This window comes from Rhinolophus sinicus, linkage group LG06 (assembly GCF_036562045.2).
Source record: "Rhinolophus sinicus isolate RSC01 linkage group LG06, ASM3656204v1, whole genome shotgun sequence".
Lineage (NCBI taxonomy): Eukaryota > Metazoa > Chordata > Mammalia > Chiroptera > Rhinolophidae > Rhinolophus > Rhinolophus sinicus.
In genome coordinates this window covers 15,992,218-16,009,071 of record NC_133756.1, presented here as the reverse complement: position 1 = coordinate 16,009,071, position 16,854 = coordinate 15,992,218, and the positions used below count along the sequence as shown (strand labels likewise).

Below are 16,854 nucleotides of genomic sequence, written 5' to 3'. Positions count from 1 at the left end.
CTGGCACTTAGGCACATCTTCATAAGCTCTTGAGATTAATCTGATCACCTTAGAACTTTGCGGTAACTCTCTGAGTTATCTCAATATCAGCTGAAAACAGTTGAAGTGTTTGGCATGCCGCAGGTGCACTGGCTGTAGAGCTGTGCCAACTCGGTGCAGATTGGAGCTCCTCTCCCACGAATGGGCTGTTGGGGCCAGTGTTTTGAGGTTCTAGGCTTGGCTGGGCAATATGGGAAGGTAAGAAGTACCTAAGGGAAGTCCTTTCTGCTCTGACTCCCCAGAGGGTCTTCTGTCAGAAGCTCCTCTTTTGCTTCTCAGCAGCTCATGCCAGTGTGCATGGTTAAGAACAGCGGCTGAGGGTACCAAGGAAGGGCCCCTGCAGAGTCATGTCCTCAGACTGGCCCTCGATAGTCCCTCTTCTTGGTCTTGGGGAGAAAGCCTGGCTTGGCTGCTGATCTAGCAACATCGGAGCGGTATGTTTATGAGAGGTCCAGTCTGCTGTATCGCTGGCCCCCAGGCATTTCAGGGATCTGCCTCTCGTTCATGCTGGCTTGTGCCTCCTCTCTGGGACGGTGGTAATGAGCGTGAGCACTGAGGTTGGCTCCATTTCCCCAGGGGTGAGGAAGCTCGCAGCAGGCAAGTTTGAAGAGTGAGCTGCCATGGGGAAACCCACAGGCCAAGTTTTCAGAGAATCTACTGGGGACGCCGACGTGGTGCTGGTCGGAGCAGGAGCTGAAGCGCTTACTGTTTTATAATAAATCCTAATGAAATTCTAGGTCTCTAATAACATTTCAGATATCTAAAACAAACCATGTGCTTGTCAAAAAGTGGAAAGAGATCAACTTTAAGCCATAAATTTTTGGTAATAGAGGGTTGTTGTTGGTTTTTTTCCTGTTTGTGTTTGATAGATATTTTTGTTTCCAGAGGAATGTCAACTCCTAATTTCATAATGTATCATGGGCTTAAGAAAATTGAATTTAATAAAAGCCAGAGATGAATGGCATCCTTAAAGGTCCCAACACTTGTCTTTATTAGCACGACAAACTGCAGGTCTCCAAACACTGCTTCTCTCCAAATGAAAGTTTAAATGAAAAGTACAGTTGTGTCACAGGTTAAATTTCATTGTGAGCCTAGCTAACATTGTTAGTGAGGAGCTGGCTATATTTGTTTCCTTAGACACCAGGGCAGCCAAACTCACCAGGCCATGGAGCGTTTTGTTGGGGAGGTGTTTCTTCTGCTTAGTGGGAGAGGAAGGATACATCAGAAATTTAGGAGTCAGGTGACCCGGATTCAGACGAGCCCCACCTCAGCGTTAGCTCTTAGAGATCTTGGACATTTAGTTTTCCAGGAGGACCAATATGTACTTTGTGTGTGTATGTGCCTCAAATTTTGTTTTTCAACACAACACTCTCCTCCACCTGGCGTGATTTGTGGTGTGTTGTGGGGAATGATAGCCCCAGGAATTGGAGTAAGTACCCACGTTCTTCGTGTTGGGAGAAGAGGCATCACCTAGTCCGAACAGCAGCCTGGACCTCCTCCCCATCCCCCCTCTGCCTGTGCTTTGCAGCCTCTGTGCTCTTCCTATCTCAGGGGCTCCTTTCAGCTCCCCCATTTTGGGGACCATCCCAAGGAGACCAGGCAACCAGAACCTTTGAATTTCTATCATGAATTTGACTGCCTCGATTTGGTCTTCATCCTGCTGTAATGTGTTGGGTAAAGAAAATAGGTGCTTTAAAAACAAGCCCACTAGTAGTGGGTGTGGGGCAGGAGGAGGACACCTGGCAGCTCTGGGCCATCAGGATTGGCCATTCCTCCTTCTGTCTTCCCACTTGTCCATTTCCTGAGTGCAGTCAGGTATCAAACAGCTTCACTGTTGCTTTTCCAGGCTGGCTGTCCCTGGAGAGAACCAGTTTACCTTGATTTTAGTGATATTGGAAAGGTCCTCTCCAGAATGGGGGACCTGGGGTAGGGATGCCACTGGCGCTAGCTGCTGGGACCAGTGAGTGAGCAGAGCCCGCCTTCTGCCTGCAATGGAGGCCTTTTCCACATGCTAATTTTACTCAGAGGATTTTGCTTTTATTTATTTTTTTTATTATTTCCTATTTGTCTCTTCCAGATGTTTTCAGGGCAGCTTTTTTGTGTTGTAAACTAATTCCATTCATGTTTTAAAAATTTATGAAAGCTCTAATAAAAATGTCAAAGTGGTAAAAATGTTAGCTTTTCCTCTGCTTTGATTAAATTTTGCAAACTGTTTTTGAATATTAAAAAGCAATAATTTTTTTTATTCTCTCTCCTCGCTTTCCCTCTTCTCTCTGGTGCGCTCGTGCTCTCTCCTGCCCTCTCCCCACTCTGGTGTGTTCCTCCCTTCCCAGGAGCGATGTATGAGGCGTGCTGCACAGCCAGCGTTCTGCAAGCCTGTTTGCATACCAGGACCTTGGTGCTGTGCATCTCTATTAAATAACGGAGACAAATTAATCTTAGAGACACCAAACAAATTGTCACTCCTCCTCCTTCTCTTCCATTACGTTCCAGTGGACTGGGAAGGGCTGGCTAAGCGATTTGAGGGGGGTAGGGAGCGGGCTGGGGGAGGGCTTACTGCCTGAAAGAAAGGTGGGAGGCACTAGCTCCTATTACTCTTATTCAGTTTCTCCTCTTTAGTATCCCCTTTGGCTTTATTTATTATTTATCTTTTTCTTTTTTTTGTAAAAGTTAATGAAGAAACTCATCAGCTCTGTTTAAACTTCATATACACAAGTCCGGGCATTAGTCTGATGACTAGTTGTCTATGGCTGGAGATCCAGGCCCATCCCAGGGCAGAGACCTAGGCTAGAGAAAGGGGGACCTGCTTTTAGGGGCTTGAGTAAGCAAGCCTCTCCTAGAGAACCAGCTGTGCAAACTGGGGCAAGTTGTCCTACTATCTTCCTTCCCCTTTCCAGAGACTGTGGGGATGGGGCAGGTGTCCAGTCCCTGGAACCTGTGAGGACATTCACAGCGGGAGGGTTAGGACTGAGCTGACACCATCTCACTCAGTCTTGGCTTTGGCCTGGTAGAAGGTAATGAGTCCAAAACACTCCCTCCTTCTTGACTCTTGAGTTATTATTTGAAATGGTTGGTTTAAAAAAAATATGTGTTCTTCCTCTTCTGTGTCTTTGCCATTCCAGGAAATCATTGAGTTCCCTATCCTGAAGCTAAATGGCCGGACCATGGAGATCGAGTCTACCTTTCACATGTATGTCCAGCCCGTAGTCCATCCACAGCTTACTCCCTTCTGCACAGAGGTAAGGGCCCTGGAGGTGGGCAGCAAGGGATGCTGGGACAGGAGCTTTTGGATCATTCGTGTCTATACAGGCCACTTAGGGAAAGCTTAGGTTTTACCAGCAGTGAAGGCAGGTGCACATTGGACCCAGCAGTTGGCTTTTTACAAAGTCTGCCATTCTACTTGGGCTACTCCGGTCATTGGAGACCCAAGGAGAGCAGTGGCACAATCTGTTCCAGCTTCCCCAGCATTTTCCCTTCCTTGTAAGCCCTACCCTTCCTGGACTGGGCATTTGGAGTCTAGGAGCAGGATGGTGCTTCTGGGGCTCAGATTCTTTTTAGTTCCATTTCCCGTATGGCCCCTTGGCCAGAGGTGAAGATGGCAGCTTCTTGGAACGAGAGGTTATGTTCAGGTTTTCTTAGCTTTCTGGCAATGTTTCTCTGTCCTTGAGCAAAGTGGGAAATATTGGTTGAGTTTGTCGAAAGCATATTCCATCACCAAGGAAAGAGAAGGGCGATCCAAGTGGGGTATGAGCACAGCCTGGCCAAAGCTGAAATGTCCTTGTCCTTATGCTAGGCTGGTACTGTGCTTGGGCACCTTGTCAGCAGGGTAGGGTTGGCTCCATTTTACAGACTGAAACTGGGACTAACTGAGATCTTGATGCTGGTTGGAGCCAAAAGAGCCGCTGGCAAAGAGGAGGCGCCCCTAAGGGTTCTGACGCCTGGGACCATATAGAGAGCCTGCTGTGTGGCTGCTGTCCCTTGTGATGAGTCATGCTGGGCTCTCTGTGGTGGCCACAGGCTGTGGTGAAGTCACACAGAATGGTCACAAGTATGTACTAACACAGATGATGGGAGAATGTGAGTGTTTCTGGAATCTTTGAAGAATTTGGGGCTGGGGTACATTAGAGACTTTGTGCCTTCATTTAGAAATCTGCTTTCTATAGATGCACAAGGAGAAAAGACGTTTTTGAATAATCCCAAAACAATCTCCTTGGTGTGAAGGAGGCTGGGGAGGGGGCCTGCCTGCCAATGGGGGGAGGGCTCAGTGGGCTCTGAGGCTGATTTTGCCCAGATACGCAATCCTGAGGTCGCTCCTGGGCTCAGTGCCAGTGTTTGCCACCTGACCCAGGTGGGCCTTTGGTTACACAGGCCTCCATCTGCCAACGTGGCCAGTCCCTCAAGCCTTTTGTTGTGCCAGCTAACGTTGTTGAGCTTCTTGCTTCCTTTGAGGTGTACTGTTTTTTCCTGCTTTCCCCTGGGAATTACCTGTACAAGCAGGGGATGCTAATCTGTCCTTTTGGCCCTTTTGCAAACTCTCCAAATTAATGATGATGACAATTCCCTCCCTTATGGAAGGGGAAGGGAAGACTTTCCGTAAACCAGTTACCTGAGCCCTCCACTGGCCTGCAGTCTGCCTGTCCTGTGTGGTCATTCCCCAAGTTCCAAAGGAGTCTCTCTGAAGGCTGGAGGTGAATTTACTTCAGATCATAATTTGTGGGGAGTTATTGAGCCTATTGAATACAGAAGATACATAAAATCTTTTTGTATTTCGGCAAGTGAAAGCGGGAGGAGGTTATACACTCCTTTCTGTGTATAACCTCCCCTTGGGGGAGCCACTTCCAGCTAGGCTGTCTGGCATAGATAGGCAGGCCCAACTCTTGGCAAGGTTGCTACCTGTTTAGGGATGGAACGGAGTGCTGTGGAAGCTCGGCTTGGGCAGGAGCGATGCTCGGTAGTATTGGGAAGAGGGATCTTTTTTAAAGCAGGGCTACTGCTGCTTTTTTTTGCAGGGCGAGGGGCAGAGGGACTCAGAGACCATGATGAAAGCTGTTTCTTTTTTCTAGAAAGTTTTCACCCAAGGACATCCCTACAGACATAATTTGGATGGTAGTAGGCATGGGGGTGTTGGAAAATCCTTGTTAAGAAAGTAAAGACGTGGCTGTGCTGCCGGCACTGAGTCAACATTTTTGTCTCAGGCTTCTCGACTTGCGCAGCTCACAACCCCCTGACCGGGTCCTGCCTTTCTGTCCAGCCTCGTATTCCCCTGCTTCATCTGCCCTTCGCGTCCCTCACAACCTGCCTCTGCATATGATGGTCCTTCTGCCTGGGTGATATCCCCACTGTCCTCCCCCAGCCCCACTTGTCCCCCAGGACTCTGCTCAGGGCCACCTTCTCTGGGAAGCCTCCTCTGAGCTCCAGGCTGAGTTGTGCTCACCCCAACATAACACTGATCGTATACATTATACTGTAATTCTCTGTCTCCCCACTAGGCTGTGAGTTCCTTGAGGACAGAAACTAGGTCTGATCCATCTGTGGCTCATCATTAGGGCCTGGAACCAAGCAAACACTTAGTACATGTTCCTTAAATGAATGAATATTGTCAAGGAATTATTCAACCACACCTTGCCTTCCCCAGCGTAACTGCTGACTTACTCTTTTGAATAAGTAAAGTCTTCTTTGGAAAACCTCGGGTAATCTAAATATTGCCTCTCTGCATACCAGATGGAACGCTATGCAGACAGAGGCAGGGACACAGGATGGGGGCCATTTTTCTCAGACCTCATCCAAGCTTCCAGTAGCTGCCCTTGGGGGTAGGGATGGAGGTTATTCCAGCTGGGGGAATCTTTCATTAGTAAATATGAGGAACAGCCCCAAAGCTCCTGATTGTGCCTAAGCAGCTCCTCTGGCAGGATTTTCTCTCGCACAAGAAGTTTTGAAGAACCCTGGCGTGTGTGTGTGCGCATGCACATGTGTACACACACACGACACGTGAGTACATACATGCTTGTGTGGGGGACAGAGACAGGCTCAGTGCTGGCAGCAGGAAGAGGGATTCTGCATTGGGTGAGTCTGTAGCCCACATACAGACTCTCTTACTGCTCTGTGTAATGAACATGTCGTTGGCCTTCCTGAGGTCCTGTCTTAGTTCCAGTTGATAGTCTGCCTGCAGACACGGTACTGACAGAGATAGGATGGGATGTGTGTCATTTCTTCCCCAGTCCTTTCCTTACCACCACGAGAATCAGCTCCAGCTCAGCAGCTCGCTGTCTCCAGCAGCTGGACTGCCACACTGCCCCTGACCATGTGCATTCTTTTTTTGTTGTCATTGTCGTGAAAAAACTAGAAAAATACCCATTTTGCTAAATGCCAGTAAAGGACTTTGTCTTGCACCTGTACTTATAAAGGGTGAGATTTATTGGTCTCTTTGTCTGAGGAAAAAGAGTGGGTCTGATTATCAGATTGCACACCAGAGACAAGTGCTTATGTAATCAACAAACTGTCTTTGGTGTCAGAATACGATTGTGTTGGAGATAAACTGTGAAAGGAGAAAGCGCTGGATGCTGACACGCTGTTGGCATCGAGTATCCTGGGCTGCTTGCTGTAGTTGCTAGTGTTTATGATGAAGCCAGCTTGTTTCTGGACAAAGCCCTTGTGTGGGTGGGGGTCTCAGTAACCAACCATGTTATCAGTCAGGGTCAAAAGCCCCTCGCCTGTGGTTTCCGAGTCTGGAGAAGTGGGAGTTAATCTGTAATCCCTTGGTGAAAGGAGCCACAGAGCACACATTAATTCTTCCTCTCACCTCTCCTGCTTTAAGTGGTTAAGGTCTCTGAGCTCTGTTTAGCCTGTGAGCCCTGGTTCTCAGCTTAATAATACTTGGCTTTGCTCTAGTACCTTTCATTGTGAGGATGTGAAAGCTTTTTACAAATATATATTAACCCAAGTGGGAATGAGCTTAAAGTGCAGCATGAAAGATTTAAGTTATGCGTAAGGTAGAACTTCCCAGTTTTTATTTTCTTAAATTGTTTTTCTCACAGCTTCTGGTATAAGTCTTAGAGGTGTCTAACAGGTTGTCAGTATTAGGTATAGGGCCTGACTTTCTTAATTTTACCCCCTCTTCATCCAGTGCCTTGACAGACCTGATAAGATGTAGGAGTCCATCGTTGGAGGGATTAATACAGGGGAATGAGGCCACTCCCTCCCTGGAAGGCTGCCTCTAGTCGAACCAATAGCTCAAGCCCCTGTGTCTGGGGGGTGAGTTCAAGTCCTTGAGGAAGTGAGCTGTAAGCCACATCTTGCTGGACCAGGTGGTGTGGGAAGCATGGAGAGAGAGGGAGCTGAGCTCACTAGTCTCCCCCTAGGCTGGTGATGCTAGGATTGCTGACCAGTGGAGAGGAGTTTGAGAAAGCCCCAGGACCCCGGAGCCCCCACAGTGGGAGGAGTTTGGCGGGATCTGTAATGAGAGCTTCTACAGAGCAGCACTCCTGCTTTTCCTTTCTGGCATAGAGGTTTTCCTTTCTCTACATCAGTGATGTTCCTGAGGCTCAGAGCAGGTGCTTCTGGGGTACACAGGTGCGAACCTAAGTCCCATCTCCAAGGAGGGAGTGTTCTTGGCAAGGCTGCCTTGTGTATCTGGAAGCCCTTTGGTGTTCAGCTCATCTGGGTGACTCTTGGGAGCCAAAAGGAGTAGCCCTACCCTTGCCCCAAAAAGTCAGACCAGACATAAGACTGGCACGCAGACCCTGGAGGTTTACAAGAAGTAAGAGTGGCTGTGGGCCCTCTTTTGCAAGATAGTCCTGACCCTAAGCCATAGTTCCAAGCTTGGGGATGTGGTTCAGCCCTGGAAGAACTAAGACGGAGAGAAGCTGGGCCAGAAAGGGCAGCAGTGGGTACATGGGCAGTTGTCAGTCATCTGGATATGGGACCCGGAGTTGGTGACAAGTCTACTCTGGCCTCTGGCCCCTGCGTGCCTGAGACAAAACACAGGGCAACTGCCTGCTCAGTGTGTGGCTCTGGAAGGTGTGCAGGCTCTGGGTGTGGCTGGGCTGGGCGTAGGAACAGGGCTGCCAAGAAGCACACAAGGGTTTTCATGTTTTTCTTCACTGCTGGACCCCTAGTTCCTTGAATGGGGCCCAGCACATTGTCTACTCTCCATGAAGAGATGTTGACTAAATAAAAGGAGTCTTAACACTTCAAGATCAGAGCTGCTGACCCAGAGCTCATCCCCACCCCCACCCCCACCCCCGGCCCTCAGTGGACCACCTTTGCTTTTCTTTGGCTCAGGCCCTCCCTCTGCTGGGCAGTTCTTTGGTCTCCCAAGCAAGGAAAGGGTGTGGAGGTGCCAGCCGGGTGGGCATGCTGTGGGTTAAAGCCGTGCGAAACAACAGTGTAGTTAATCTTTCTAATTTATTTTCCTTTTAGACCATGGGAAGTCTGTAGGCAGCAGCTGTTACCCAATTAAAATACAGATTAATATAAAAACAGTTTCTGGAATGTAAAATAGAGTGGCTGTGTCCTTACACTTCCTTAAAATACCACCTAATAATGACTTGATGAACTACAGAAACCCACCTAGAGGAACTCAGCGTTCTTAAAATGAAAATTTCTTTCCTAAAAGGTGTGTATTACCATTCCATGTAAGTTGCTATGAGAAAATAACCTTCCCTCTTAGAGCCAGAGGTTTCTGTGAGTTGGGTATTTGGTATTCATTAAATGTAATTAAAGTTTAATTGGAGTTTAATCCACCCCCCCAACACTTAAAAAAAAAAACAAGAAGTTTCCAAGCAAGCCTTTAGTGCTACTCTCTGGAAGTAGCCAGGGGCATGGCAGGCATGGTGATTTCCAGCTGGTCCAGGTCTGTGGATGGGGACCTCCTGCCTCAGAGCCTCCAGGCGGTCCATCCTAGTCGGTGCTTGAGGGATGTTTGCACTTCAAAATAAAATAAAGCAATAAGCTTGTTTCAACCCAGGCCTGACCAGGTGGAGCGTAGTCCCATAAGTCGGAAATTCTGTAGGCCAGGTTGGTACCTTCGGCCTTTTTACCTGAGTTTTCCCCATCAGTTAAAGGTGTCTGTTTCCTGCTTGGCTAGTTGGTATTGAGGTAACTTGGCAGGGTAAAGGGTGGATGCGTGTGGGAGTCCCTCAGCATTTCACTGATGTTAAAGGGTGAAATACTGGACATTGAGAACCAGAGAAGGGGTGGACTTGAGTAAAACCAAGTGTGCCTGTCCTGTGTGGTCATTCCCCAAGTTCCAAAGGAGTCTCTCTGAAGGCTCGAGGTGAATTTACTTCAGATCATAATTTGTGGGGAGTTATTGAGCCTATTGAATACAGAAGATACATAAAATCTTTTTTTATTTTGGCAAGTGAAAGCGGAAACAAGTATGAGACATACCTTGTATATCCCCATTTCAGGGCAGGATGCTGTCGGGAAGTTCACAGTATGTCCTGAGACTTTATTCCCAAAGCTTCTGTCGGGTTCTCGGCCTAAAGTAGTGCAGGTCAGAGCCCTTCACAGTAGAAGGAGCAAAACAGAAAGGAAAGGATCCAGTCTAGCTGTGAGTTTGCCACCCTTTGGGCTCTTTCTTTTTCCTTTCAGCTCACCGGGATCATTCAAGCCATGGTGGATGGTCAGCCAAGCCTGCAGCAAGTGCTGGAGGTAGGTGAAGTGACCTCTAATTCTTGACCTCTGACCCCTTCCTGCCGCCTTTCCCTCCCTCCCCTCCTGAGAATGTAGCCGTGTAATCTGACTATGATTATGGCTTGATTAGAATAACATTTGCTGTCACATCAGTGACATGCTGTTGAGAGTATTGAACCATTGATCTGTCATCTCCAGCTGTTCCCGTCAGGGTTACTGACAAGGTGTCCGAGTGCTGCCAGGAGGCTGGTGGAGGGCCCCCACCCCTTCCTGTGCTGGGCGGGTTGGAGAGTAGGGGATCCGTTTGTGGCACTGTGGGACTGGCCCCGGGGACTGGAGGTGTTTTTGTTTAGCTTTAGTGTTGGCTTCCTGTGGCATGTGAGCACTTCATTAACTCAGCCAGAACTCCCCATCGATGGCTTTTGTTTGCTGTCAGCTCCTCCAGGAGGAGCGGCTGGGCCCGTCGGCCCCACTACAGCTTGCCGCGGGATGCATCGTGCCTGTCAGGGGTACAGAGGCTGCACTGGGTAATGATTCCTAATCAGAATAATTACAACAATTGCCTATGTGAGGGAAATCAAATTAAAGGCTTTAGAACCCTTGGCAGAGACCATACTTCTAGGATGTTCTCCTCGGGGAGCGGGAAAAGGTTAAGATGCTGCTTGTGCTCCAGCCTAAGGGAACCAGGAAGGGCAGTGCTCGGCCTCAGCTAGTCTCCCAGCCCCCTCTGCGTGGGGTTTTCAGAGAAGGAGAAGATCCCCTACCACTCCCTTCTCTCTAGGGGGAAGGGAGAAGAGAAAAAGCCTGTGGATGTCCTTAGGTGGTTTATTTATCTTCAAGACCAATACACCCACAGCTCGGCGCCTATGAAAGCACAGGAGAAAGCACAGTATGTGGGGGAGAGCAGGCACATCTGCCTCAGAGGTACTTAGCCTAGAGGAAGGAGGGTGGTCGCAGGGAGAGGGAGGGAGAGCTCTGTATTTAGCCGAGAGGGCTTGTCCCATTGAAGAGAGAAATGCAGATTGAATTTCCTGGGGCTCCTCAGGATGGAGCCTGGGTCAGAGAGACAGGCTTAGGCTCACCCAGTGGCAGACTGTCCTCGCTGCCCCTGAGAATGTACAAGCCCAGGCTCTGTGACCAGTCAGGCTCTGGCTTAGGTCAGGGTTAGCGTACCTGCAATGGATTGGGAGAAGATAAGATGAGCTCTGAGGTGTCTCCCAACCCCACTGACCCTCTTTTTCTTGACAGAATATTCACTGCTATGACTGAGAGCTCTCCTGAGCATGGACTGATCCCTATTAGAGCAGACTGAAGGAGGAAGAGGCGACCTATCTATCCTTCCCTCTGTCCCAGCCAGTGTCCCCAGCAAGGGCCTGGCTCCTGAGGGAAGGCATAGGATGGGCAGCTTGTCCCTGGAATGTCTCTGGCTGGGGCCTTGGGAGGAAGAGGCGTGTTCTGGGCCAGCAGCAAACCAGGGCCAGTTGAGGGGGAGATGTGCTCCTGCGGACCCCAAGCCAGCCCTGGAGAGGGATGCTCAGAGGATTCTGCGTCTTGCCCCCAAAGCTCTTTCTGCTACTTTAGCATAGTTTGTGGGGAAGGGGAGATTCCTGGCCTCAGCCTGCATAGGGAGTCTCTGGCAAGGCAAGGAGACTAGACCGGGCTCTGCTTTGTCCCATAAGCCCTGAATTGGTTGTAGAGCTAAAGAACTAACTTTTCGTCCTAACCAAGGCCCTGAGCAGGTGGCCCTAGATGTTTACCTGACTCATTTGTTTTTGTTTTTTTCTTTTTTCCCTCCTTAATTTGGCTCATTGGCCTGGCCATCCCTTCCCACCACCCTTGTCCAGCCTGGAGCCATTGGAGCCTGTAGGGAAAGAGGATACATGACTGAATGATGGTCATTCCCTCATCCCAGAACAAGCTCACTGGATGGACTTTCTAGGCTCCTGAAAACCCATCCATCTATCCACTCACACATCCATCCCCACATTCGTCCCTCACCCATCCACTCATCTATCCATCCGTAACCACCTATCAACCACCCATCTAGCCACCGGACTCATCTGTTCTAAGTAGGTTAAGTTGGGCTCCTCTAGACCTCCCGTAGCTGAGGGTGGGCTGGCCCCGCTGATTGGGGTTGTCTTGATGGTTCTTCCAACCCTTTATCCATTCAAGTGGGTAGGAAAGGTGGGAGGAAAAGGGCAGGCCTGCTTCCAAATGTGGTATCACTTCCTGAAGAGGCTCAGAGTGGAGGTGCTCACTAAGTGTCTACGGCATGAGTGGGTGCCTAGGCCCTAAGCTTCCAGGGACCCCAGTGGGTGTTAAGTGCTGCTCATGGTGGCGGCCCGGTCTTGCTGGTCGTCCTCCTGACAGTACTGTCCTGTCCTGCAGTCTTTTCTGGGACCACTGTGCCGGCACCGGGACATGGGGGAGCCCCTCTTGCACGTGGGGCACTCACTTGGGGATTTAAGGCCAGTTACTCAGAACGCTCGGTGACTTAGGGAGTTCCAGGTTTGCCTTACCTCTTTATGTAAAGTCTGCCTTATTTTCTTTAGGTGACCCTGGGGAAAGGATGTGTGCGTGTACGTGCATTCGTGTGTGTGTGTGTGTGTCTGTGCCTGTGCAAGGGGTTAGGCCAAAGTGGCTGGGGAGACAAACCACTCAGCAGAAGGTACGGAATTTAGCTGCTGGGGAGACCTTCAGGCTGAGGAGAATTCTCTCGTATACCGACTGTGAAGAGTCTGGCATTGGGGAGCAGCTCTGATGTTCCGGGGGGTGGACAGCTGTAGCCACAGAACTAGAGAGGATCCTTGGGCCTACGCAGGCCAGGCTCCCAGGATCTCTGAGGCCCGGGGAGCTGGCCTACCCCTGCGGAAGTAACCTTACTTCACGTGTACACCTCACCTGCCAGGCACACAGGGCCTGTCACGGGCCGGCCTCCGCTCCTGTCCCTCCTTTCCATACACTGTGGACTGTGGTCACATTAGTCCCTACTCGTATTTGAATCAATCTGCAAATATCTATTGAGAAGACACTGTGCTGGGTTAGGGGTTAACACAGTGAAGAAGACTCCCTGCCTTCGCTGTGCTTCCCGTCTGGTGGGGAAGGCAGACATTACACGGCTAATTCTCACGTGCGCAGTGAGTGACCTGTGCCTCTGCCTGGAGTACCCTTCCCTGTGTCCCACCCTGTCAAGCCAACCCAGCCACCAAGGCCCTAATCACACGACCTTCTTTATGACTCCTTTCCCTGTAAATGGTAGCGCTGCCACTTCCTCCTCTTGGTCCCAAAGCAGTCTGGTCACTTCTCCATCGCTGCATCGATTATGTTGTGTTAGGATGCTCTGCCTCTCTCCCCTTCTCATTCTACTGTCTGTTTTGTGGTAGGCACTTAAATACATTATTACCTTTAATTCTCAAAACAACCCTATAAGGTTAGTTGTCCTACCTCATTTTATAGATGAAGAAAACTGAAGTCTAGAGGAGTTAAGTCACTTTTAAATGACTTCCCGTCAGTGACACAGCCAGGATATGGAACAGCCAAGGTTAGAACCTAGATGTGTCTGACTTTGAATCCTGTGTTTCTAATTACGGTGCGATACAGCCTTTAGAAACAGTCCTCTTGCGTGAGTGGAGTGGTGGTGTGAGCTGTGCTCTCCTGCCCCACTCCTGGGATCGCCTGAAATATAGGCGATGCTCCATGAATGCTTCGTGATAGTTCTCTTGTTATACACTGGTTTTAGTATTTGTACTGCCAGTGTGAGTGCTAATAATAAAACCCAAAGGGATGAAGGCAAGATAGACTTAAAGTGTATCTGGAGCGATCTCTTTCCCTGTCTAGGAATTGAGTTCAGCCTTCAAAAGAATCTCCTGGATTTGAATCCTCAACCAGGAGAGGAGAAATACAAAGTCTGGGGCCCGTTGTGAGCTTTTAGTGACTGGAGCAGGCCGTGCTATTCCAGTTGTCAGGATACGGCTCCCGCTCAGCAAAGGGACTTCTTTTTCTAGACTTATGGTGGAAATAACTTCACTTGCATTTGGGTGACAACCAAATTCATAAGTTTGGTTAATAAACATTTGGTGGGAGGGTGAAATGAGTAAGTGAGTGAATGAACTTGTGGATCAGAGTCCATTCATGGGGCCTCCTTCCAACGTAGTCTCGTGGCTCAGGACAGCCCATGCCTGTGCTAGGCTGTAGCTTTGTTTGAGAACCAAAGGTGTTTGGACTGACCTACTGGGATCTATCCTTATCCTGTGGGGTGGGCTGCCAGTTAACAGGGGTGTGGAGGGGCTCCCTCCCCGCAACACTTGGGCTTGTAGGATCTTCCTGCAAGTGCCTCCATAGTTCAGAGCCAAGGCTGAGAGCCCGGAGTGGAGCCAGGGCTGGATAAGATTACAATTTTCTCCTGCTCTGATTACAAGCAGCTTATCTGCGTTTCACTGTTGTGGCTCTTCACAGACTCAGGGAAAATAAAAGGAAAATCTCATCTGTTCTTGTTGTGTACTTTGCAGAGGGTCGATGAGTGGATGGCGAAAGAAGGCCTCTTAGATCCAAACGTCAAGTCAATTTTTGTCACCTGTGGAGACTGGGACTTAAAAGTCATGTGAGTATGAGAAGGGCTGCTTTGCTGGCGGGGCTTGGGATCTGTGGGACCAGCTCGTGCCTTTTACAGGTTTAAATGTCCAAACCTACGAGGCAGCTAGGTCAGGGAGTCCCTGGACCTTCCGGGCCGCCAGGATAAGAAGAGGGTTGGGAGCCCTGCCTTCTGCCCCTGGAGCAGGGAGTGGACAGGTCAGAGACCCTACTGGGACTGCTGTTGTTGGGCCTTCCCGCCTTTGCCAGGTCTCACTGCTCAGGATAGCCCTTCATTTGCAGGACTACATGTCATTGCTCTGGAAGGAAGGAGTTAAAAGGGTCTTTATTTTTTAACCAAATGTACAGTGTTTATTATTCTAAGTGCTCTAGAAATAGTAACTCATTTTGTAACCCTAGGTACTTTTATTATTTCTATTTTAGATGAGGCAGTTAGGGGACAGGGAGGTTAAGTAATTGGCCCAAGAACACACAGATCTAGGATTCAAACCCAGGCAGCCTGGCTCAGGGTCCTTTCTCTTAACCATTATACTGTGTTGCCCTCTTATCTGGGATACAACTGAGAGCCCAGCGGTGGGATGAGAAAGGGCTGCTTCTAAGAAGCTGCCCCAGTCACCAGCCTCCTCTTTCCTCCTTTGTCCGCACTGCTTTTTCTTCTTTGTCTCCTGATCCCGCCCCGGTTATGGAAGATAGAACTGGTTCCTTGGCTGGGTTGACACTTCTGCCTCTTGTCTATCCTCATGGATACCTGGCTTCAGAAAGCCCCCAGGGAACTAAAGGGGGGTGGAGGTGGTGGGGGCACTGTTTGCTGAGGATGGATAGAATCGATACCTCTGTGTTCTTTGTGCCTGAAGGCGACAGCAAGCAGTGTGCGTGTGTGTGCGTGCGTGCGTGCGTGCGTGCATGTGCTTTTGAGCATAGGGTGGGGTGTTGGTGGAGGGTGAGGAGTAGTGGTTCTAGAGTGACATTTCCTACCAAATCAGGCGTTATGTTCTCCTCATGGTCCTTTCTATGCCTTTTGGATGCTGGGCATTGAGGTGAAGTTATGCAGCCAGCTAGGTGTCAAGCCTGCAATTGGACACCAACTCTCTAGGTAAGACAGGAAGAACAAGTCCCGCTCACATAGCGTGCACACCCCTCATCGACGGCCCTTGGGTCGTGTACACACATTAGCTGCACACCTCTAGGTTTGCACACGCAGCTCCAGAGGAGCTCTGTGCTCCCAGATGAAATTACACAAGCTGGGCAGACATGAGTCAGAGGAGGGTTCCCCGTGGGAAGGTGAGGAGGAGGATGGCTGTTGTCCTTGTTTATGGTGTCCTGGGCAGCTTTGAGCACTTGGAACAGAGAAGGGACTTGTGTGGAGTTGGGCAGCATAGATGTTCTTTGGGGTAGGGCAGGTTCCAGCGCTCGTGTGGTCCAGTCCAGAGGCCCGGTGCCTCAGGTAGCCGCCCAGGATGCCCACTGTCCCAGTGGTTTTCTCTCTTTGGTGTGTTCATGTCCCAAGCACCTGCATTTTAGAATCTTCTGTGTTAACTGTGCCTGGCACTTTCCCGTATGAGTAGATAATCCTGTGCGTGAGGTTGGGGGCTCCCAGGCTGGGCCTCCTAAGCGCGGAGTCGGGCCTATTCCAGTCTGCGGCACTGGTTTGTTCCTCGGCATGGTGGGCCCAGCAGATTCAGGTGACCCAGAAGGCTTCTCTGCATCTTCACAAGAAATGATGGAATCAAGAAGAGATGTAATAAAGAGGAGGGTTTGGGTTGCAGAATCCGAGTATGTATGAAAGGAAACCAAATTTTCATGAGCTCATACCACATCTCATTTAGTCCTCCTATCTTCTCCGGTAGGAGGTGGTATCTCCCTTTGATAGATGAAAAAAACAAAACAAAATTAAAAACTGAGGCCCAAATTGGTAGACTCTTAGCTAGACAGAAGTGAATGCTAAGATGACGTCGCTTCAAAAAACGAAAATGGGTTGGGCAGACTTTGGATGCCGGTTTGGATTTGGACTGGGAAAACCAGTGAAGCCCTGAAAGAGTGTGCAGGAGGAAGCAGATGTCAGGTGGCAGGAGCCGGGGGGAGGATAGCTCTGTGGCTGCCTTTTAGAAGCAGGACTGCGCATAACTGCTGGGAAGGCTCTTAATTAAATGTGTAACAAAATAAAAACAGCCAGAGAGGAAACCTAAGTAGCGCTGCGTGACAGCGCACAGCTTATCACTGTTCCTGGAACCTCTCGTCAGATGGCTCTCGTCAGAGCTATCACCTTTTTCTGCGCCTGGTAAAGGCTGACAAGGGTGGCGTTAAACACAACATGTTAGTATGTGGCTTACTTCTTATTTTGATATCCATTTTCCGATTTAACTCAGTCTAAGGAATTCAGCAAATATTTCCATTTCCCACTCTGGATTCCCAGAGCCATGGCTCCTCGTTGCTGTCCTCTCCCTCTCTCCCAACCCCCCTCACTCCCTAACCAGCTTCACATCACTTTTGTTGGAAAGGGCCTGATTAGTGAGCGAGACACTGAGAAATGGGAACTGAAGTGGCAGCAGAAATCCCGTGGGAGAAAAGAAATCTGCTTCCGTCCTGACA

The 16,854-nt window shown here is 49.6% G+C and overlaps 1 protein-coding gene across 8 annotated transcripts in view; it reads left to right on the top strand.

Annotated features, from left to right (window-relative positions):
• The window catches only part of ERI3 (ERI1 exoribonuclease family member 3), a 122,556-nt gene that overhangs the window by 27,908 nt on the left and 77,794 nt on the right, over positions 1-16,854 (top strand). For all 8 annotated transcript variants that reach the window (XM_019751164.2, XM_019751163.2, XM_074334604.1 and 5 more), the window contains 3 exons: positions 3,162-3,278; positions 9,634-9,693; positions 14,184-14,275. In XM_019751164.2, coding sequence (XP_019606723.1) covers positions 3,162-3,278; positions 9,634-9,693; positions 14,184-14,275 — 269 coding nt within the window. The remainder of the gene's footprint in view (positions 1-3,161; positions 3,279-9,633; positions 9,694-14,183; positions 14,276-16,854) is intronic.